This window comes from Podarcis melisellensis (genome assembly GCF_964234715.1).
Source record: "Podarcis melisellensis genome assembly, chromosome: 5".
Taxonomy (NCBI): Eukaryota; Metazoa; Chordata; class Lepidosauria; order Squamata; family Lacertidae; genus Podarcis; species Podarcis melisellensis.
This window is the reverse complement of record NC_138537.1, coordinates 54,376,871-54,400,744: the sequence shown is the minus strand read 5'-3', so window position 1 is coordinate 54,400,744 and position 23,874 is coordinate 54,376,871. Positions and strand designations below refer to the sequence as shown.

At 40.1% G+C, this 23,874-nt stretch overlaps 2 protein-coding genes across 10 annotated transcripts in view; both read right to left on the bottom strand.

Annotated features, from left to right (window-relative positions):
- HTRA1 (HtrA serine peptidase 1) overlaps nt 1-5,470 on the bottom strand; it is a 43,689-nt gene extending 38,219 nt beyond the window's left edge. The window contains exon 1 of the mRNA XM_081912787.1: nt 4,750-5,470. Coding sequence (XP_081768913.1) covers nt 4,750-5,236 — 487 coding nt within the window. The 5' untranslated portion in view covers nt 5,237-5,470. The remainder of the gene's footprint in view (nt 1-4,749) is intronic.
- A 3,089-nt stretch (nt 5,471-8,559) lies between these two features.
- PLEKHA1 (pleckstrin homology domain containing A1) overlaps nt 8,560-23,874 on the bottom strand; it is a 41,131-nt gene continuing 25,816 nt past the window's right edge. For 3 of the 9 annotated variants that reach the window (XM_081912802.1, XM_081912801.1, XM_081912803.1), the window contains exons 8-13: nt 23,538-23,606; nt 22,095-22,178; nt 19,725-19,789; nt 18,462-18,525; nt 16,670-16,759; nt 8,560-13,069 (exon numbers count right to left, since the gene is read on the bottom strand). In XM_081912802.1, the coding sequence (XP_081768928.1) occupies nt 12,749-13,069; nt 16,670-16,759; nt 18,462-18,525; nt 19,725-19,789; nt 22,095-22,178; nt 23,538-23,606 (693 nt within the window). In that variant the 3' untranslated portion in view covers nt 8,560-12,748. Of the gene's footprint in view, nt 13,070-15,456; nt 15,562-16,669; nt 16,760-18,461; nt 18,526-19,724; nt 19,790-22,094; nt 22,179-23,537; nt 23,607-23,874 lie in introns of all 9 variants that reach the window. The other 6 variants (XM_081912804.1, XM_081912805.1, XM_081912809.1 and 3 more) reach the window with 6 other exon arrangements.

The window sequence follows — 23,874 nt, the reverse complement described above, 5'->3', positions numbered from 1 at the left end:
TAAGCATGAGACACTTAATCTCAGTGTCATGGTTTTGAGCCCCACCTTGGGCAAAAAATTCCTGCATGGCAGGGGGTTGGACTAGATAACCGACGTGGTCCCTTCCAACTCTACAATTCTATGATTCTAAGAAAGTCCCACCATACTCAAAGGGCTATAAAGTAAAGGTAAAGGGACCCCTGACCATTAGGTCCAATCGTGACCGACTCAGGGGTTGCGGCGCTCATCTTGCTTTATTGGCCAAGGGAGCCGGCGTACAGCTTCTGGGTCATGTGGCCAGCATGACTAAGCTGCTTCTGGCAAACCAGAGCAGCACACGGAAACGGTGTTTACCTTCCTGCCAGAGCGGTACCTATTTATCTACTTGCACTAACGTGCTTTCGAACTGCTAGGTTGGCAGGAGCTGGGACCGAGCAACAGGAGCTCACCCCGTCGCGGGGATTCGAACTGCCGACCTTCTGATCGGCAAGTCCTAGGCTCTGTGGTTTAACCCACACATGTAAATTTATATACCAGCTGAGCATGAAAGAGTTGTGTTATCAGACAACCTAATCCTGAACCCTAATCACTTAAACAGTACTGCAGTGAAGCCTTCTTTGTTCCTACACAGAATACAGTTTTGCAAAACAGGAAGCTGACTTATACTGTGCCAGACCCTTGGGTCCTTCTAGCCCAGTACTGTCTACACTGCCTGGCAGCAGCTCTCCAGGGTTTGGGGAAGCCAAGGCTTGAACCTACAACCTTCTGCATGCAACAGTCTTGTGAAGTAGATTAGGCTACATAACAGTAACTTGCATGAAAGTGGAATCATATGCACCTCTGCTCAATCATAAGTTTAGCTGAGCAGGATTTGGGCTCAAATCTCCCCTGACCAAAAAAACATGCTGGATCTCCCTGCTGGTTCTCAGCACTGATCAGCTTGATTACTCTATACACTTTAATAAAAATGACATTGTGAACTTTATTTTGTCTACCCTCGAACAAAATGCACCATATCAAACTAACAAATAATGTGCAGATTCTGATGAGATGGGGTTTAGTATTGCCAAGAAGTGGTCCATAGGCTTATGGCAACCATTCAGCAACCATTCATCCCACTGTTGCTGCTTACTTTGCACATCTAATTATATTTTCCATGATGTCACTTGACTCAAGGGCACCTAGTCGTAAAGCTCTTCACAGAAGTTTAGATTAAGCCTTCCAGCTACATTTGTTGTCGGGGATGGTTTCATATAAAGTAAGTTCCCATATTATTTTCATATATGAAATGTGTAAAATAGTCTAAGGACTTAAAAAACAGTATGTAAACATGATAAACTGCAATGTAGAAATGGATGGATGGTTAAAGGTTCTAACAACCACTTTTGATTTTCTTCAACAGCTGCTTGAAGTGTGTCTCTGTATATACTGGGGGAAGGGGACTCTAGAAAGAAAATAGATTCCTTAAAGCTTAATGTGTAAAGAACAGATATATCCCAACATCAAAGCAGCTATTTATTCTACTTCAATAAAATGTGGTTTCAGGCTTTTCTTTTTCGAATGAAGTGTTTGCTCCCATACCTTCTATCCCAATGTCTGCCAGATGTTTATATAACCTTTCTGTCACATTCTTATAAATGGAGGTACTTCAAAGTTACTCAAGTTGTCTATGTGCATTCCAGACCACATAGCTTAGTTCTAGAATCCCAGATTTAAAACTTCTGTCGCCAGCCCAATGAACTTTTCACTGCATGTATTACCAGATGATCCACAGTTACTAGCTATCAATGTATAACATGCATGTAGCCAGATTCCTCAAGGCTAATTTACCTACAAATTGAGCTGTACAGAACTTAGGATGCAAATGGGCAGGGTGGTGGTAGGACTTATCTCAGGTCCTGCTAATTCTCTTTAAACCAGGTTGGGTGGAGATGATTTAAAGTGCAGGTGGAGGGCTGACAGAGATGAATCCTTGTATCCCCTCCATTTACACTTTTAAAGGGATTTTATCCACTTCATGGAGCCTCACTGGGAGACAGTGGTGGTTAGTAATTGGTTAGTAATCGTTGGGACTGATGGAGCAGAAGGCAGGAAGCCAGACCCTGAGACAGGCAGAACCACACCCTGACTGACTGTAAATAAGAAGGCAAGCAAGTGAGGGCTGAGGAAGGGGAGACAAGATGTTTGTAGGGCAGTGACCCATTTGCCCTAATGAACCAACCTCTATTGCTGGGAGAAAAACAGCTAAAAAACACACCATTTTAGATAGTGAGCAGGGGGAAGGATTGAGTTCTCCCCTCATACTTGATCATTTTAAATCACCCCACCTCAACACCACTCTACAATGAAACAATGGCAGACCCTTTTTTGCCCACAGATTTATCACGCATCTAGTCTGATCTTTACTCCCAACTGTGCTAGGACTGCAGCCTTACAGACAGACCCTATGTTGATTGAGAAGCAAAACCTAGTGTATTCAGTGGGACTCATTCCCAGGTAAATGTGTGTGGGAGTGCAGCCTTAAGCAGACAGCAGGTAGCAGATTAGTCAAGGCATAATTCTTGTTGATTTTCAATAATATTCTTTCAAACGAAAATATTTAGCTAGAGTCAAGCCAAGCCAAATGTTACACAGCAAATGCATAACTGTCTCTTAATATGAATATAGATATTTATGAAAAGTAACTGGAAGATTGTGGAAATTTGAATGGAGGAAAGGAGACTGATTAACCCTTTCTTCTTGGCTGCTTTTCCATTCACCATTGCATGGTTTTCTGGCCACAGAAGAAACATATAAGTATTTGTATATTTGTATATTTTGCCCTGCAAGGGGAAAAGCAGTTGGTGAGGGGAGGTTAAGGCAGGGAAATGGCCAAAGCAGAAAGAGTTAAGCAAGCACTCACCTGCTATGTAATTTGGCTCTTAATGACCCTCAAGCAAAAGACAGTGTAAGATTTCAAGTGTAAGTAACAGAAAACTAGCTCCTTGAGATATGGAGACATTATCCACGATGAAGGCTGCAACAGGCTGACATCTGAATCTATAGGATTGTGCTCTAAATATTCAAGGGACTATGATCAATGGATGTAACACCATCACAGACAGTCTGACCCACCCTATGCTGTCTTGCTCAACTGCTTCATAACATTATATTTAGTACATTTCATAGCAGGCCACTGTAAAATAGAATTAGAGGATATGCTTATAGGTAGCCATTGTACTTTTTTTTAAATGAGAAGAATCAAATCTATATTACTGATCATTTACTTTTTTTTAAAAAGCAACAAAAATCTAGAGCAACATTGGCTTCTTTCACACTCCCCACCCTCACTCTAGAATCCAGCAAAACAATGGACAAAAACAAACCCTCCATCCCCATCAGATCACTTCTCAGTGTGCCTACCCAAAAATGGGCTTTTCCAGGTTCATCTCACTCACTTCTCTTTGTTCAGCATCAAGCCGAGATGTTTCCCCTGCCTCTGTTTCCAGTTCATGACCTTTCTACCCAGTCCTACCCCTGTCCTCTTCCCACAAGCACAAACTACTTCTCCCCGTCTCCTAAATCAGACCGCATTGACCCATATGCAAAGGTCTCTCCGAGCACACTTTCTCCTCTCCAGTGACAGTGTTAGGGCTCATAACTATTGTTCACATGGGCGGGGAGAAGAGGGAGAGAATAATGTGAACTCTCCAAGGTGTTGACCAGGGAATTTGGTTTCTGAGTCATCTGCATATCAGTAATCCCCATGGTTCTACTTTAGAGCTCTCTCTATTGTGCTACCACCATTAGAGGCCAGAAATAGGACACAAGACAGGTGAATGCTGACGCTGGAGAACTGTAGCCCAAGAAGCACACCCCCCCACACACACAGACACCCTCAATACTGAGCAGGAAACCAACTGAGGTTTTGATGGCTTGATTGATTTTTAAAGGAACAAAGCTAACGAAAGGGGGAAAGCCTGCTGGAGCTCTTCGGTATTTTCTTCTTTATTTTATGTTCATACGTTTCTGCAGGGGTGCCAACTTGAATAAAATAATGGGGTGGGGGCTGGTAAGCCCCGCCCCACATAATTGAGCACATAACACGGTGCGCACCCACCATTTGTTTTTGTTTTTTCCCAAAAATTTTTTATTAAGTTTCACAAAATTATACACAAACAAAACACACACACAAACAAACATAAATCATAACCCTATTAAAATTACACTTATTGACATTGTTAAGTGACTTCCACGCTTCCCCTTGGTTGAATTTCCATGCATATCCTTATAACAGCTTTCCAAATTGTAATTTTTATAAACTTAACTTAGTCCATTAACATCCTTGTAGCTTTTCAGTTCGAAACTGTACATGTTAAATATATAAATTCCTAAGCCAATCTATTGCCTGCAAGCTATTTCCAATTAGTTTAACTTAACGAATTTAGCTAAGTTAAATTTTGTCCATTCTTCCTGCACCCACCATTTGAATGGCAATACTAAACTTGGGGGGAGGCCTCTCAAATATTTTATTGGGGGGCCGAAGGGCCGCTAGGAGTTGGCTCCAACCTTCATTTGATTGCCTTATTAATAGATCTGAATTGGCCCTGTTTTCCCATTTCAGTACAAGACCTGATCCTTGGGAAGCCGTCGGGTTCTGTTTTGGAAGCGCTCCTGACCATATGCAGAGCGCCCAGAAAAACAAATGCGCCCAGCGTGGGACGCGCGCCCGAGGGGTTCTCCTACTGCGCCATCCCCGCTCCGAGCCCTTTCCCCCCGCGGGAGGCTTACCCTGCCCGCAGGCGCCCCGCTGGATGGCGATGACGGCCGGCTGGCGCTGGCCCTCGGAGAGGCGGCTGGCCGCCCGCAGCTGGCACACGTTGCCGTAGCTCCTTCCGTCGTTGCCGCACACGGGCTCGCTGCTGGCGCACACGCAGCGGCCGCCCTTGGCCCGCCGGCGCACGGTGGCCGAGGCCGCCACGCCGGGCCCGCCGGGCGACACCACGCACAGCAGCCCCTCGGCGCACGACGGCTCCCCGGCCGGAGGGCCCCCGCACGGCTCGCCTTCCTGCGCGGCGCAAACCGGGCAGCAGCCGCACGGGTCCAGAGACTCGCCGCTGCCCGCGCACTCGGGCGGCAGCTCCGGGCAGCGCGCGCGCTCGCAGCGCTCGGGGCAAGGCCGCTCCTCGAAGCGCCGCCCGTACAGCTGAGCCCGGCAGCCGGGCGGCGGCAGCAGGCAGAAGAAGCTCAGCGCCAGAGGCCACAGGGCTCCCCTCATCGCTTTGGCGCGCTTTCTCTCTCAGAAAAGGCGGGAAGCGGGTGGAGAAAGGCGCCGCGTCTGGAGCGCGAGGAAGGCGCGCGAGGCAGAAGGGTTTGCAGCAGAGCGCTTGGCCGCCTGGCTCGCCGAGGCGCGCAGATGGAAACGGCGGCGGGGAGAGCCGCTTTTAAACGGAGCGCCTGGGGAGGGAAGGCAGAGAAGATGCCGTGCGCGTGGAGAGCGGCCCGTCGGTTGGCCGCGCCGCCGCCGCCTGGGAGGGGACGTGGCGGGGTTACACAACCGCCGGGGCAGGAAAGGCAACGCGCCGCCGCCGCCGCCGCGCCAAGTGGGGCAGGGAGCCGCGGCAAGCCGTAAAGCTGACACCCGCCAAAGCCCATTTCCACCAAGCCGGAGGCGGCGGCGGCGAGCCTGGGCCGGGAAAGTTATTCTAAGCTCGCTGAGCTGCGAGCGCTTAATGCCGGCGGGGCGGAGCTACGCGCTGCCCGCGCTTTCTGTCAACCTCAGCCAAGACTCCTGAGTGGAAACAGGGGCATTCTCCGTAGGAGCCAACACAATAATGTATGTGAGGAGGCCGCCGCCCCCCTCCCCAAAGTTAATGGGTATTTCCATTCAAAGAGTTTGCGTGTGGGAAGGTGTGAGTGAGCTCAGCTCGGCAGTCAGGGAATAAGAGGAGAGGTCCTCGGGCGGAACAGAAATTGGTTAATCAGCAGGAAGTAGCATAAATGGACAGTTCTGTGGATGGAAAAATGGGGAAAGCCGGAGTCTCCCAAGGATGGGATCGGGAACTGGGGGTTTCAAGTTGCTCCTAAGTGATGGGCTTGCCATACGTCAGGAAAATACCTGACATGTCCTGGTTTTGAGGTGTAGAAATTGCACCAAGGGGGAATTTTGCCAAAACTGCGTACCTGTAAATGTCAGGGGAAACCCGGGTGCATGGCAATGATATGGAAAAAGCAGCGGAAACAGCTCCATAATCTTAAAATCACTATTTTGGTGGTTTCCTTTAAAAAAAAAAGCACTCAACAATTTTGCAGAGGTCAGGAATTTTATGGCAACCCTATAAATTAGGGGTGAGCCATGAGGTGGCCAGGTTTGCTGATGGTACTAAATTGTGGATAAAACAAAAGATTGCGAATATTTCCAAAAGGAGCTCTTCAAACTGAAGGTTTAAGACGGTAAATGGAATTTTATGGATATTGGTGCAAAAAATTTTAATTTCACATATACATGGGAGCTGAGCAGGTGGGAACTGACTTTGGGGTTGTAGTGGATAGCTTGATGACTGAAAAAGGCAATCATTAAAAAGGAATGGATAATAAAACTGCTGATATAATGTTATATAAATCTATGGTGCAGTCACATTTGCTTCACGATAGAAAGTATATTGTAGAGGTGAAAAGGGGTCAGAAAAAGCACAAGAAAATGATTAAGGAGAAAGATGGACCGGGGAGCATTAACAAAACGGTACGACTGGTTTCAAATTTTATGTCTGGCATTCATAGTCAACACAGATTCTGTGAAACTGAGCTTTAGAGTCTCTGTAAAATACTGTAGGACTCTAATTTTTTTTTTAAGTCCTACAGTATTGTTCAAATCAGAAGTTAAAACTGTATGTCTTTCCAATACCTTATTTAACTGGTATTGTTAAATGGCTAAATAAAGCAATTTGTTAGTAGTTCTGAAATGTAAAATCCCGTACAGTAAATCACAATTGTTTTTTGTTGATTCTCTTCAGCACCATACAACGTGTTGGGGTTCAGTTATGTCAACATTTCATTACAAGATACTTTTATATATATTAGCAACTTTGTATTAATGTGACATTTTTATATGTAACTGTACTTTTTAGTATTTTGTCTATTGTTGCTTTATTTTTTGTACACTGCTTGAGACATTTTAAATATATGCTGTATAGAAATTAAATAATCCATATATATTTGCCTTGCTTCAATTTTGAAAAGCATTTATGCAGTACAGTAAGCCATCAACAGGTTTATGTTACAGGGCTAAAGTGGCATGTAGTCAAAACACATTAGGCACACATTGGGCTGGCAAAGACTTCCTACCCACCCCCTGCCCCGCCCCACTATCTACTCCCTTTCTAATTTGTAAAAAAGGGGGGGCAAGTATGTAAAGCTGAACACACACAAGTTAAATTAAGTTGCAGGCTTACTGTAAAAGGTTATGTTTGATACATGGCACTGGCTGGGAGGCCACACTACGTATTGCCGTAACCACTAGTTTTCAAGGGAGTCCCAAATTTCTGAGAGAAGGAAAAGCAATCATTCCCCCCTAAGAAACAAACAAGAACAAATGCCTTTGTTCTTCTTTGCTGTCCACACATAGCAAGAGAATATAATTAAAATAATATTGATTTGAGGGAGAGAGTACCCCACCCACTGGTGGTTTTGGCACTGTTAACTGCCATCGTGCAACTCTCAGCAATCAACCTTGAAAGAATACAGTCCACTACAGAAAAGAATATTCATCTCCTGCTTTAGGAGCCTTCCGCCTACCTTCCTAGGCTCAATGGCCATCCAGTTCTGTAAATGCAAGAGATTCCCATTAGGCAGTTTTGTTGTTTTAAAACAACACTCTTCATTCACCAGCTGAAGATCTTGTACATGGCTAGGGTGTCCTCCGTGTATGGAGCAGTCACTGTCATTTTTTGAGTAGCCCCCATTCGCTTCCAAAGCAACCAAGTACTTCTCACTTAGGTTCACTATCAGAGGGGGAAATGATGCATAAGCAGCTGCTTATAACATTGCTATTATGCTAAAATAAATAGATCAACCTAAACTGTTACCGGGCTGTAAAGCTTAACTCAGGCATAGGCAAACTTGGCCCTCCAGATGTTTTGGAACTACAATTCCCATCATCCCTGACCACTGGTCCTGTTAGCTGAGGATCATGGGAGTTATAGTCCCAAAACATTTGAAGGGCCGAGTTTGCCTATACCTGGCTTAACTGCTGAAGCAAACCAATATAACTAAAGGTATGCATGTGAGGTCATTTGGACCCGAGATGATACCCAAACTAAACAGTTCTGCCATCGCAAGGAGTTTTAGCTGCACAATAGAGGTTTCCTACTCCTCTCCCTGTGTGACCCCTGCATGCCCATAACAGATTTTGGGGTCATACTAGGGACAATTCCATTGTGCTAGTGGAAGTGTTTAGTTGGATACCACCCTAAATTCTACAAGCAACTGACAATTACAAAAAAGGCCTTTTGCAATAACTCTTCACACCATATCTGTATGAGATGCGAGACCACTATTTTTAAAAATGATGGGAACCAAAGGATTGTTATACTACACAGAATAAAGTTTTCACAGGTCGGCTTTTCTTTATTTTTTTAAAAAACTTGTCACTTAGTTTTCTGTGAATTAAACAGGGAAGAACAACAGATAGTATGCAAACAGTTTCACTCACCATTAACCTTTTTCTTTTGAAGTGCACTAAATATAGTAGTCTGATAGGATTGTTGTATTTCATTACTGAAGTCAATTTATTAATAAGTGTGACATTTACAGAAAACACCACAGGTTCTAAAATAATTTAACAATTTTCATCCACTTTATAAAAAAAGGTACTGATAAATAAGAGACCCTAACAATTTAGCAACCACAATATTTTCCTGCACTGAACTATCTTAAGCAGTTAAATTTTAAAAGAATCCCAATAAGAATGCTGCTTCCTTTCAAATTCAGTATCTAAAACTGGCAATATCAAAACAGAATAAAATGAACATGCAGTGTGAAAACTGTACCAGAACCAGGAAATCTAAAACTACAACAAAGTATGCCAATACAAACATTCCAATTCAGTTTCTCCCACAATGTACATATTTGTGAAAAATAAGGTTTCAAATATCTATTGGCTAAGTTTGTTACAAGTTAAAATGTATGCTACTAAACTAATCTTAACAGTCAACTTACCAGTTCACATGTAACTGAAAAGGCAAATAATGTAATTTACAAACACTGCTTGTGTTTAGCTTATGGTTAATAAATGTAAAGGTGCTGCTATACTCATTAGAAACAAGACCACCGCAGTTTGGCATTGCTACTACTATAGCTGTAGGCATTTGTCAGTACTAACAAATCTTTTCTCTTTTCAATTTTTAGTCTCAACAAATCCAAATAATGTTTACAAGCTTTCGTACACAGGCGATTTCCCCTCAAAACTGAAAGTTTGGGGTTTTTTATTAACATGTTGCAATTTCACCTATGTACCTTTCAATAAATAAAATCAGTGTGCTGAAAAAGTGGAAAGGGGAGTGTAACCTTGAAAGGAAGCCTAAACTAGTGGATTTACCATGATCACAAAGTAACTAGATACTGACAGGCAAAATTAGTTGCACTTCTAGGTGGATGTGTGCAATGATATAAATTTACACAAAAATATAAGGAACAAAAAATGAGAAGACACAATGGAATCAGAAAAATGCAAGATTGTCTGCACCAATGGTGTAACTGCTTGTACCTCTTGCTATGTGATACTGTATGTAGTGCAGAATGTGCTCCCCCACCATGTAAATTCCAGTGGGGTGGGGTGGGGATCACACAAAGAACTGCATAGACATATAGGCTTAAATCAAGTTTTGTGGGGGAAGGCATCTCTAAGGCAAATTAATTTAAAGCTGGAGGCCACTTAGCTGCAGGCAGAAAGCTTATATGCCGAAGACCAGATGAAAGGATGGAATGAGCAAGTTGCAGAAGTTTAAAGTCTCAAGGTGCAAACTAGTACAGATCACGACATTAAGAGCCTTGGGCAAGCTGAAAGTAGGGCTTCCATGTGAATACATACTTATGTAGTACGGCTGCAAGTGTTACTCTCCACTTGCATTTTCTTTATGTATGGCACAAAGAAAGCCAATAATTGCAGGTCACCTTGGAACTGAAAGAAAATTTCTCTGGAACAAGAAATGAATTAAAATGGAAAAGACTACATGACCCACAGTCTGCTGGCTTTAGGGAATTTTGTCACTGCCACGTTTTGAGAGCACTGACTAGGGCTTTTTGGGGGGTATACTTTTAAACAGGTTGTTGTGACAGTCTATACAGTCTAGTTCAGGGGTCATCAAGGCTTACTGGGCATGGGCCAGATCACTCCCGTGGAGATCCTCCATGGGCTGGGCTAGCGCAGCGTGATGCCGGAAATCGCTTCTGCAGATGCCCAAAATCACACCTGTGCAGAAGTGATTTTTGGCGTCTGGGCATGCGCAGAAGCAATTTCCAGAGCAGCAGAAGAGAGTCCCCACGCTGCGCCAGTTTAGCGCAGCGCGTGGGAACTCGAGCTGGCAAGTCGGTTCATGGGCGGCTTGTGGGCTGGTTAAATGGCCTCTGTGGGCCGCTTCCGGCCCATGGGCCGCAGGTTGGGAACCCCTGGTCTAGTTAGTATTTGAAAAAGGTCATCTGGTGCTATTGCCTGCGAAGCTAAATAAACTCTACTGGGCCATGAGCAGCTATCTTCTTCCAACGAGGCTTGCGGGTTGGGGCAACTGAAAGTCAGCAGCAAATTAAACCCTGTTTGAGTACGTGGTGAACATCCAGAGTCCACAATGAATTGGGGTGGCACACAGGGCATAATCCACTTCTGTCACATCTTACTAAATGGCAAGGAAGAAGGAGAGCAGGCAACATGCCTGTTGGCTGAAGTAGAATCCCACACAACTTCACTCCAGAACCCTTAATTTCAAACAGGTTGCTTATCTGCACCGCTGGGGCATAACTCAACTGTATGTTCACTGAAGTAGTGGACATTTTCACTTAAATGTCTGAAATACCTTTTTCCCTTTTTTTCATGCTTTGTCAAGCATCTCTCTCTCACACACACAAGGTTTAAAAAAACTAGAGTACTACAAACTGGAAACTGAATTGCATTAAGCAGCATCATGTGAAACTTTGGGGCTTTTGTTGATTAAAGCAAATAATTTCACAATCTAACTACAAAATAGTGCATGCTCATTCTGATCAAAATATCCAACATCAGTGTCTTAAACCCATTATTTTCATCACTGAAACCCTGAAAAGTTTAAAAAACACAATGCACAGCTAATAGATACCAGTACGCTGGCAATGCTAGCGTATCATTTTTTTATACATGTTGTGAACTACACTACACAAAATAAGGTTCAAAACCACAAAAGCAAAAATCAGCATCCAATTAACCCCCGAACATTTAACACATCATGAAAGAAGAACCCACAGGCACTTTTAATAAATTTAGTGCACCAAAAGTTACAGGCCACAATTGCATGATTGAACAACTCAGTACCAGTTAACAGCATGAAACAAGTTTGTTTAGACTTTACTAACCCAAATATAAAATGGGAACCATTTAATACCACACTTGGGGTAAAGGAGCATACAGGAGAGGGAAAATCTTAAGACAATAGTTTTAAACTTTTAATTTCTGCGAAGCTTAATATAAAATACTTTTAGTTAAACCTGTAAAAGATTTATTTAGTAGTCCAGTTTCCCTTCTCCCTACTTAAAAAACCCCACGACACCCTTATTTATTGGTGGTCCATTAATATCCAAATGTGCAAAAATTACAATTTACCTTTAGGAGTGCATAAAAATAGGCTTAATATTCAAAATAGCTGTATTACTCTTTAATTAGTTTCACAGCACCAAATACCAGGAATTCTAAGGGGATTGAATTCTATAGAAGGGCAGTGATTCACAGAGCAGTTACAAAGAAGTTGTTCCAATAAAGTAAGCACACTTTAATCGGTGTAAGTGCTCTGTGCCCCTCACCTTTAGGAATGCTTTTCTCACACATAGAGACACTCATTTCATGTAAGTTAACACACTTGTATGCAATGTCTAAAATACAGTGCAGGTGGTATTTGTGCCATAAGAATGCAGATCATGCAGCAGCTGCCAAATCTGTATCATCATGGTAGGGAAAATACACTTCATTTCAGACACTGCAGAATTATAGTGTTGTTTTTTACATGAAGACTCTGTGCATAGGAAAAGTACATTATATCAAGCTCTGCGTATTTCTGTAAGTTTCTACAGTGTTGATCCTATAAGAAACAACTCTGCATACATATATTAAAATATCTGAAAGGCTGTGCCAGTGTTTTAAGAAAGTAAGTCAACTTGCTTGTCAATAGCCTGAAATTAGAGTATAAGTAAGTCACATGTTGACATTTCTTTTATTAAAGCACAAAGATACTACTCAGTTTTGCCATATGGGTGATGAAAAGCAGCTGGTATCTTGCTTATTGACAACAATAATATTTAATCATTTGTTTTGGCCCCTCACTTTAAAAAGATTTATCATCAGACTGCGGTAGAAGCAAAAGGTCCGCTCTGATAATCAGTACAAGGCAGCATATGACAATTTAAACATACACAAATTTGAATGTAAGCACACACATATAAGCAACATTCCATTCTTTGTTCTTTCATCCCATAGTCATCTTTGGCTAAAAGTCTGAGCAAGGAAATTCAAGGACCAAAAGCAAATGCATCACTCTCCAAACTCTTCCCATTATTACACATCACTGACTGGAAGGCTTGCATCATCCAGATCCACTGGGCCAGGATCCTGTTCCTGAGTGCCATTTTTATTTTGAGGTTCCATTAGGCCCTGTAGAGTCACTTTGGAAGCTGGGTCTCTTGAAGGGACAGCCTGGATCTTGAAGCTCCCTGGCTTGGTCTTGGTAAAAGATTCGTGAAGTCTTCGCTTCTCCAAGACAAGGGGCTTGGTGTTAAGGGTTTGGACCAAAGAGGGGTTGTGAGTGGTTGTGGAATGTGAGGTGGCTGCGGCTGTTTTTGCAGGACAGGTGGATTCTGAAGAACAGTTGGAATGTTCCTGTAAAGGAGGAATGTTTGTCAGATTGAGTGGGTCATTAATTGCATGCTAGTAATGCATTTCAAACTTATACCTCTGAAAAAAACAAAAAACAAATCAAAAGGGGGAAAACAAAGCAAAGCTTAAGAGCAGAAAGCAGGTGGTTTTCCAAGGCAGCAAAATGTTAAGACTGAGCTTACAGCAGTGATAGCAAGCTGAAACGGCCAAGTCAGGTCCCTAAAGTCTAGGATGGCATCATTTTAAGTTTATCAGCACAAACTAGCTTGGAATTGCACTTGTTTATTTAATATAATGCAAATAAAATTCTTGAAGGCATACTTTCATAATTTAAGAACATGTGAACAAATGCTTCCTGAAGTCCTCCAATAAACTCGAATAAACTATTCAAAAGTGCATGCAAAATGTATTCACATTCAAAAAAGAAGCATAATGGAATCCCTCACTGAAGGTCACTTCCTGAGTTAATGAACATTTACACTTTTGTTGACTAGACACCTATTTCTTATTCTTTCACCTTTTTGTTCTATAGAACTACAAACTATTAAGGAATAAACTAATTCCACTGGACAATATTCCTCCCAAATTTCTAACAAATATGATTTGTGTCATTTCTACATTTTAAATGTATTTTATTGCCATAGTCAGCCATACTGAAGATAAAATACTAACATGTTCTCCTCTAGAAAAGTAAGTGCTGTCTCAATTGCTAAGCTTTATATTGTGTACAATATTATCAACAACTATTTACATGACTGTGTCACTACTAAACTCCATGTTTCAACATTATACTTTAAGACAGGGGCTGCTAACCTTTGGCCCTCCAGATGTTGCTAGAATACAGTTCCCACCATCCCCGACTACTGGACATGCTGACTGAAGCTTATGAGAGTTAAACGACATCTGGAGGGCTACAAGTTAGCCCCTCCTTAAAGGTATCTGCCAAAAAACATTAGTAGCATTTATACAGTTAAATGGAGTATTTTCAAGACAAATTTACTAGACTGCTCATGATATCAAAGGATATTTTTTAGTGTATATTTTTTTTAAAAAATGACGTAGTAGGACTTTCAGATGGCTAGTGAAAGCTTTAACTGAACCTGCAGCATGCCAATCAAGTGGCCAGCATTCTATCATATAGTATGGCTTTCTGACAAAAGGAGACAGGTCACAAGACTACACTGTTCTCCCATTCAATTCTCTTGTTCCAGAAAGGTTGCCCTATTATTATTATTTCTTGCAGTATTCTGGAACAGCTCTTTCAGACTACTATCTCAATAAAACAATCTGGTGTTGAAGCTACCAGTGAGCATGGACTGATTCAATAAATAATTCCAGAATCCCTTTATCAAGTGTATGTGAGGTACAATTTCATTTTTTGCACTCCTTACTGTATTATTCAAGACATGAGTAACAGTTCATGGATCTATAATTTAGGATGGTGGGGGCAACACTAAAATATAGCTATTTCTACTGTCTGTTACAATCAGAATATTCAATATTCTACAATGATAAACAGTATACTTGGAGTAGTGGGGGAAATGATAAATACCCCAGTAACGAACTATTCACAGGAATCATTTTGACACAGAATATGAAACACTCTGTGACATGGAATATGAAACATACAAGCTTCAACTTGGAGTGGTAAATTCCAATACAAAAGCAGAACCTACAATTAAGCTTCTTTTCTAAAGTGAATACTACATAAACATTTCTTTTTTTAAAAAAAAAATCTGAATCCAAGTGGGACCAGCACTGGGATAACAGTTTAAAAACTACAATCCATATAACTCATACGTATGATATAAGACTCACATGTAGTTATGCCTAATGATTAAAAAGTAAAAGATTTTATTTATTGCACTATTTTGATTAACATACAGGTTGCAAGCTGTAACAGCCCCTACATCTTTACTAATGACCCCATGCATATCTATCATATAAGCCATGCAAATCAGTGCAGGGTTTTTTCCTTAATGTACACACATATTTGGCTATGAGGGTCAAGGTGGCTTTTACTTAGCTATCTTTCAAAAATGATAAAATGGAAATATGAACTCTCATGCAAATTAGGTCAGCTTTAGTTCCTAAATATGTATACTTATTACTAGAGCTTTTGTACTCAGTAAAGCAAGCACATGTGAGCAGAGATTTCAGCACTGTGTGAATCTTTGCCATTCTCAAAAATGGATTTTATTTAGAAGGCATTTAGAGATCGTAAACGTAATGGCCAATGGGAAGCATTTTAGAAGTTAGTAACTTCACAGTGGTTATAAATCAATAGAGGAAGCCATGGGATTGACCTCATCATTTTACATGGTGTTAACAAGTATTTTGGAATTTCAGCCCTCTGGTAAGAAGGCAAGTTTACATGAGAGCCCACATACATGCTGCATTCACCAGTTCTTGATGTATACCTCTGTATACAAGGATTCGACAGCCTTCTGGCCTGCCGCATCTGGAACACAGTGCAAAGCTAAGATTAGAGTAACCTAAACTTGAGGAGACGAGGGAGAGAGAAGAAAGAAAGAAAGAAAGAAAGAAAGAAAGAAAGAAAGAAAGAAAGAAAGAAAGAAAGAAAGAAAGAACTGCTAAGAGTCACTAGCTGAGTTATCCCACCACAAAGATTGCACATACAGAGACACACAAATATAGAAAAATCTTTTGGTAGCTTCCCTCACCCAGAACACATTGATTCCCAAACAGAGTCTCTACTATGCAGTGAAAACCCACTGCAATTACAAGAATACTTCTCCTTGCCAAAGAATGAAGCTTGAAACAAGTGATCAATTGTTTTTAACATATGAAGTCATTCCATTTTACAAAGAGGTGTGAATGCTAACTTTTCATGTATTATTGGGAAATAAAAGCCATATCTTGCAAAACCTGAACTGCAAAGCATGGCTAGAATATGGATTGCAAGAACATTATAAATTAAAACATGGAATACAAAAGATTCCTGTATTGCAGGGGAATGAACTAGATGGCCCTCGTGGTCCCTTCCAACTCTATGAATCGAATACTTAGTACCTCTAAACTTGATATCTGCTGGAAGGTACATCACCACTATCTACAGAGTCCTACAGTTTGTCACTATAGTTAAGATTCAGTTTGGTAATGTTAGAATTGTGAACCAAGCTAGTCACCAATAATGAGGCCAATAATTATCAAAACATTCCATGAAAATCTACATTAAGTTTAGATTACTCCCTGCTAAGAGGCTGGAGAGTCCAAAAGCTTTCAAAAGGGTTGTACACCAAAGTAATTTTAAATCAAGGGTTTATTTGGCATCTCAGGTACAAGATTCAGTAAAGATTGTCAAGTAATTTGACAGAGTTCAGATTAATAAAGAACTACAGTAATTTTAAACCCACCAGTTGAACTGTTGGAACATTAAAATAATACTGTGCGGACCCACAACACATATGGATACTGCTAAGATTAGCACTTAATTAAAAAGGCAGGATTCTATGCAACCTGTAATGCATGCAAAGATATTACTCCAGACTTAGGAGGGGGTAGAAGAGCACAAGAAAATGAAAGAGATTGAATGTACAAGATTCATCACTGCTGAAACAGTAAAGCTTTGTAAAAACATACAGAAGCTGCTGATCTTCCAGGTCCGCGCTGTGCTACTATTGCACCAGAAATTGCTTTAATCCAGCTGTGCATGTCTTCTGGGCTATCTGCCTGATGAAAAAAGAAAGAAAAACTCTTATCATGTGAGTGACAATAAACAGATATGCTTCATAAACCTTGTAATCTAAGAATATGACAAGTGTTTTCTATGTTTCTCAATAAAGAAAATTGAAATTAAAAAAAAATATTTAATAAGCTTAGGCTGATATCTAAATACTTATGCATGGAAACAATTTATTTTATATTACTGATGTAACTACTCACTAATCTCAAGCTTAACAATTACTGAAGTACTGTAGTGACTTCTAAATTTAGTACCTGCTACATAAATAATGAACAAGGAACTTGTGATTGCTTCTAGGGGGAAAAGTAACTAACATGTGAACCATGCACAGAAAACAATATTGCAATAAATAAGAGATGCACTACAGTTAGAAATTTAGGCCAAATATACACAGAGAGTGGTGTCACATCACTTTGGAGATCCAGCAACACGAAAGTAAATTTTCTAAAGGGAAATCAGGCTCTTCCAAGGAATAGATCAGGAAATATCTCTGATTGGCAGGTCTGGTGGTGTAACTTGAAATGCTCACAGCTCACCACAGCTGGTGTCGTGACCTGCAACTGCTCCACCCCTACCTAGCATTTCAGATCCATTTTCTGTGAGGGAAGTGATACTTGTCAGTGAGCCTGGAATTAAAATCTGGGGCAGGGGGCTATCAAGCTATAACAAATCTAAGGATCAGAGAGCCCAGCGTAAAGAGAACAAAAAATGGTGTAGATTAGACATGGAATGACATAAAGGAATCTAGAAGTAAAGGTGAGAATGAAGCTTGGAGGAAAAGGTGGAGAAACAATGAATACAAGCAATAAATGAACTTCACAGTGTTTAAGATCAAGAGGTACGATGTGCTCTGGGAGAGGTGATTACAAGGGATCAGTCAAGAGACAGGATGGCTAAGAAAGTGGGACAAAGCTGAAAAGGAAGGACCTAAGAAACAACTAGAGGAAAAGCGATATAATTGAAGAAAAGAGGAGTCGAGGAGAAATAAATACTGGAACCAAAAGTATTGTCTTGGCATCTGAGTTAGACTTTATCCGTTCTCACAATGAATTTCTGCCTTCTCAATCCCTCAGAGTATTAACCTTTTTAATGGTGTGATCCTATGCATGTTTACTCAAATCCCCCCCAAAACTAGTGTTCACAAGACGGCAGCCTAATGGCAGTAGAGCATTGGGAAAGATTCCCTAGAAGACGACTTTAAAAACAAGTGAAGAAAGTATTTGGTTGGATCATTTAGGTGGCTATAATAATTTGGGTAGAAGGACTGGCTGGAGAATTGACTTCAGTTCTCTGGCCAAGTTCAATCTCATGCCAGCAGACTTCTGTTCATTCAACAAGACTTTCTCTCCCTCTCTTCTCCCTGTAGCCCTCCATACCCCCACTAATCTGATGCAAATAACCCTCCAACCCTTCAGAGCAGATTTTGGGCCCACGGGAAGGCTTCATGGAGAAGGAGGAATCCACTCCTTCAATAATGTTAGTTCTGCTAGTGGACAGGTACCGTTGGTCATTACCATTGTTTACATGACAGGCATGTCTGTTGGTATATTCCATTCTAAACAATTATGCACTATTTAACTGCAAGGCTGTATGTATACTGTCAGGCATTAATCAAAGGATTATGTGTTTGACCTTTCTAAATGCAATAAATTCATTTTCTTACAGAAAAGTGGTTTTCCATAGACTTACCTGCACATAAAACGTTCGAGAAGTTGTTACAATTTCAAATAGATTGTCTCTCATCATTATATCACTGGGGAAAAAATATGTTTGTGGTATTTAAACATTTTTACCATCGTCTGACATGTACATTTGTATTTCCAAGCAACAGAACACACATAAATAAGGGGGCTACCTTTGAAAATAATTTAAATTATATCACCATTTGTTGGGGGGGTGTATGTATGCATGCGTGCACACGCACACATTATAATTATTAGTAAGATGTTATCAAGATTCTGTGCCTACTCACTCAACTTTCTTGCTCTAGCAGCTCAACCATACTGAAGACACTAGATTTTCCCCTCTCCTCCCACCCCAATTTTGCACAAAAGAGAAAAAGGCTGCATTCTTCAAGTGGAGAAATCATTACCTGACTGGCTGGTGTCCAGGTCAGGCATAGACCTCTAATGCGTAACTGCACTAGAAGACATGAAACCTCGCACCAGTGGCAGCTTCTCAGTATAGGACAAACATCAACAGCAAAATGATACACCAGTAAAGTGATGCATGCTATCAGATTCTTCTCCTGCCTTCCCCCTCCCAGGCACAAAGGGGGCCACACTTGAGCCAGGACCCCAAGCTTTCACAAATTTAGCATGACAAAAAGACAACATTATTTAGAAGGCACTCCCAAAACTTTTTTCTTACAATACCATAATGGAAACCACTTTATAGCATCACACACAGCAACCACAGTTCCATCTTTTGTATTTGTGATTAGCACAGATACAAAAACAAAACCACCAGTCTTTAAACCAGTATTTTGTTTCTTCATTTGCAAAGGACTAGAATCCTCAATTAAAGGAGTATTTCCTGTTATATTACTTTTTTATTAAATTTCTATTCTGCCCCTCATCCCACAGGAGTCCAGCGCGGCCAACAATGAAGTGGTAAAAGAATACAGTTAAAAATAAAATAATATCTAAAACATATAAAACCAACTTTCTCACCAACAACTTTTTAACATATTGGGATATTGCACCCCCTATTTATATTCCTCCTTTCATTCAGAGACCCACATCTTCTATCCTGATATACTAGCAACTCAGTTTAATACAGCTATTTAAGATCTCACTACATCTGTCTAAAAGCCTGCCACAGAGGGTGACTTTAGTATAATGGAAAGTGGAGGAGTTTATTAAGACATAATAGAAAATGATGTGCAGGCAGGCTTTCTTTTTCTAACTGAAGGAGATCATCAACTTTTTAGTTTAACCTTCAGATTTTCACCTTTGTTTACATTCCTGGACCTTATGAACCTCTTTCAGTGGTATAATCCGAAGGGGCTCCTTATCCTGAAAAAACAGATAGTACATCAATTTTTTTTAGCACATAAGAAACAAGGACTTAGACATCCCAAAGGAGATGCCAAAATGCAAATTTTATATCCCAGAAGTCAAATAGATGATTTATTTACAAAATCAAATGATTAGCCAATTGATTTCAAATTGCTGACCAGTTAAGGAACTCAGTGATCCAGATAGTTTATTTCTATGTTGATTTCAGACAGAAAGATGTGGCCCAAAATGAATCTAATCACTTAATATAAATGCATTACATTTATATTTAGCATTACACAGCAACATCCAGCAAAATGATTCACCTTTAAAAATTTCTCAATTGACAATGTGAGCAAGAACTAATGTGACACAATAATCCAAGATATGCTATAGTTTATGCTATTGATACCTTGCTTACTCCCCTCAACCCCGACACCTTATATCAAGCATAATTGAGTTTAATTCAGTGACACGTTGCCAGTGACTATATTCAGTGAATGTAGTTTTAACTAGGTCTCTTTAACTGTAATAGCAATCAATTAGTTGTTTCAATTGCATTGCTTCCTGCTCTGGCTCCTTTGGGAGGCATGATGGTGTAATAAATAAGGAAACAATACAAAGCTTTGAAAAATAAACCAAATATCCTTAGAACTAATCATTATGAAGTTGGCCAAGTTGCATCTGTTTTGAAAATAAATTAATTTGAGCTGCATAGGCAGTGTGGTGCTCTCCAGATATTACTGAACTTCAACTCCCATCAACCTGACCACTGGTCACGGTGGCTGTGGATGAGTGGGGTTACTGTCTACAAGTCTCTGAAAGAGACAGTGATATTGGCCACTCCTAAACTAAAAACTGTCCTGGAGCTGTTTGTTTGAAGCAACCACTGGCCCATCACAAAAAAACACCTTTGGGGGGGAGGTAGTGGAGAGATAACTGCAGACATTCTTGAATGGTAATGGTTATGGAGGTCAGAGATGGGGAAGTGGTTTCAATCAGCAGGCCAGATCCTTATCTTCCCATCTCCCCTGTAGGGCAAGATCTGAAGTGGGTGAGGCTGCCCACCTATCTATCACCAAACACCACAACCTGGTTAGGCGACATGGCGCTTTGTCAGACTTCAAAATGTTAGGAGATTTAAAGTACAGTGCCATCAGTATATTGATTTTGTTGTTTAGTCGTTTTTCAGCTATATTTCTCCAAAACATCTGAGTCAGGAGAAGTCACACAGGCCACAGCCTGAATGTCATGGTGGGCCAGACGAGAGAAAATAATATGAGCTTGAATCCTGACAAATTCAAGTTTTAGCTGTTAGTACATAAAGCCCTAAACAGCTTGGAACCAGTTTAGTAGAAAAACGTGCCTACTCAAACGCTTTAATCTGCAGAGTTTCCGCTTTTACAAGTGCCATACAAGTTCTGCATCTGTTAGGAGTCTCTGTCTCTCTAATTGTGGCAGGACCTCAACTTTAGAACTCCCTCCTTAAGCAGGGAACTTCATTATTTTAGTCTCTAGCTCAAAACATATTTTTAAAAACCCAAGTCTATCTAGATATAAAATTCAGTATTTGCTTTTGATGTTTTGCTGGTTTTATCTGTATATTACTGATAATTGCTTTATATTGTTTTATGCATTCTGTTTGGATTATTTATTTATTTATTTCTAAATAAATATCTGGAGGGCACTAAGTTGAGTACCCTGAATTAAGCGGAAAACCTATTTAAATTAATGATATAAAATCAACCCTTTATGGTGATTTAATTTCTTTTTTAACATGACTACAAACAAACATTAACCAAAGCAAGAAGGGGAGAAAAAATATATGAGAAAGAACACAGTTCTGTTTGTTCACACAAGAAATTCGATAGCAGAGCCCAGCATTTGATATAAGATTTGTCCACAGATATTTTATCATGCAGTAAGTAACCCGCTTTCTTTTCAGTATGTGAAGTATTAAGTATGGTATCCTAGGGACTATATCAATTTCAAGTTGATGCAACTTTATAACCACGTTGATAACAAACGTCAGGAAGATTCCAGCAAACAATCTTTACATTTATACATTTTAAATGCATGCTGATTAGGTTATTTATAGTGGACAGCACAGTACAGCAACATCACTAAGTTGACATGTTCATGTTTAATTTAAAAATAATTAGTAATGACTTCTGAATCAGTTGTAAAGATTATGAAGTTTCTGATACCACTGAGCAGCTTAACATCATCAGTAGTACACTATATGTGAATACAATTTAGGGGAAACTTCTAAAATTACAGAAGGAGTTCAGTAAATGAATAGGTAAAATGTTCAAAGGTTTACATTGCTTGCTTGCTTGTAGTTTGAGTAATATGATGAATTACATTGCTTTCTTTTTCTGAAACCATACAATTTGACATCTTTCATCTGCCTTTTTTCATGCGCCATCATGTGGTTATTGAAAGGAAAGCAAAAAGCATACTTATTTGGAAGAAAAGCCTCATATAAAGTTAATACAGTAAAGTAACATTTCACACCTTCTCCACATACAACACCAAATAAATTTCTCTGCGCTATCAAATATTAATGACTGCTAGGAATTTTAAGGGTCAGATTAATTAAAGTGACATATACAGCAAGAATTAAGACCAAACATTTTTGTATCACATTTCATTCTCTTCAAGAGCATGCATTGCTGTAGATGGAATCTTACTTGAGCTAAGCAACTCAATTTTCTTTCCTCCCATGCTCTTAAGAAATAAACGCAACATAGTTTGTATTTCACTTAACAATTACTATATTAATGGAAGATAGCTTTCATCATAAAACTAAAGCTATGAAGCACCCATAATATCTCCTTAATAGTTATCAAAAATATTGTTCAACTTGAAAATTATGAACTTCTTTAGACAACTGGTTGGCTAGCCACATAGTTTCTACCATCAGTAGCCTACAGATATGGAAGTGAATTCACCTTCAACACAGCAGATAACCAGTGGTGCTTGTTTCCCCACTCTCGAGAAATTGACTTGTGGTAAAAAGCCAGTGATCCATGATGAAATAAGATTACTTAATTTAGAAGTTAGCTTTGGGTTAATCAACTGATAACTGCAAAAGACAGAAAGCTCTTAAGTTGATAGAATTGCTTTTCTGGAAGGCAACACTGGAAGATGGTTATTGATCCTGGAACCAGGAGCCAGTCCTGGGAAGGGATGGAGAGGTGTCTTTCTAATGCCAGATTCAAGTGCTGCCCAATGTGATGCTTCAAGTAGCTTTTTAAACTTCCCTCAACAATTTTTTTAAAAGCTGATAATGCATCATTGGGAAACTGCTGTTACAAGCATACCAGCCTACATGTATAAGAAGGATGCCTCTTAAATCAAAACTTTAATTCTTAACTTGGAATGGAGAAAGTATGCATAGCAACAAGAGAAAATGGAAAGAGGTTATTGCTTTCCTTAGAGATGTACAGCTATTATATATGAGAAGCACAAATAATTCAGAGGATAAGGGCCAATAATGGTCAAAGGATGGGAAAGGAATGGACTAATTAATTCCACTCTCAGATTTTCAGCACTCAGCATTATAGCATGATCCAACCACATACAATATCCATACAGGTTCTGTCAACTTACAAAAATATATATAAGAGGAATTATGTCCAAGTCACATTTCCAATAAAACTAGTTTCCCATCAGAAAATTGAAGCACAACAATTATGCATTATCATGTTTGTACAAAACATGTTTTCAAAAGTTAATCTGACACACACAATTGGACACCTACCAGTTCAGATTTAAAGTATCCTATCGTGTTTTCATCCAGCTGGAAATACCTTCTTTTCCAGTTCTTCATCTATGTAAAATAAAAAGTAAAAAATAAAATAAACATAATTCCAGTCTAGGGATCATCAAACAGTTTATTCAGGGGAGTCTTAATATCCAGGCCATATTTTTTAGCATAGCTTGTAACATTTGGGGAAAAGTTGTCTCTGTTTTCATTTGCTGAGAATGGTTCTGAATAGGGGAGGAAAATACAACTAGAACTTGAGGCAACTGAAAGTGAGTCTTTCCACCATGTCCAGATGTGACTGAAGTATTTTCAATTCTCCTTTTCCCCAAAA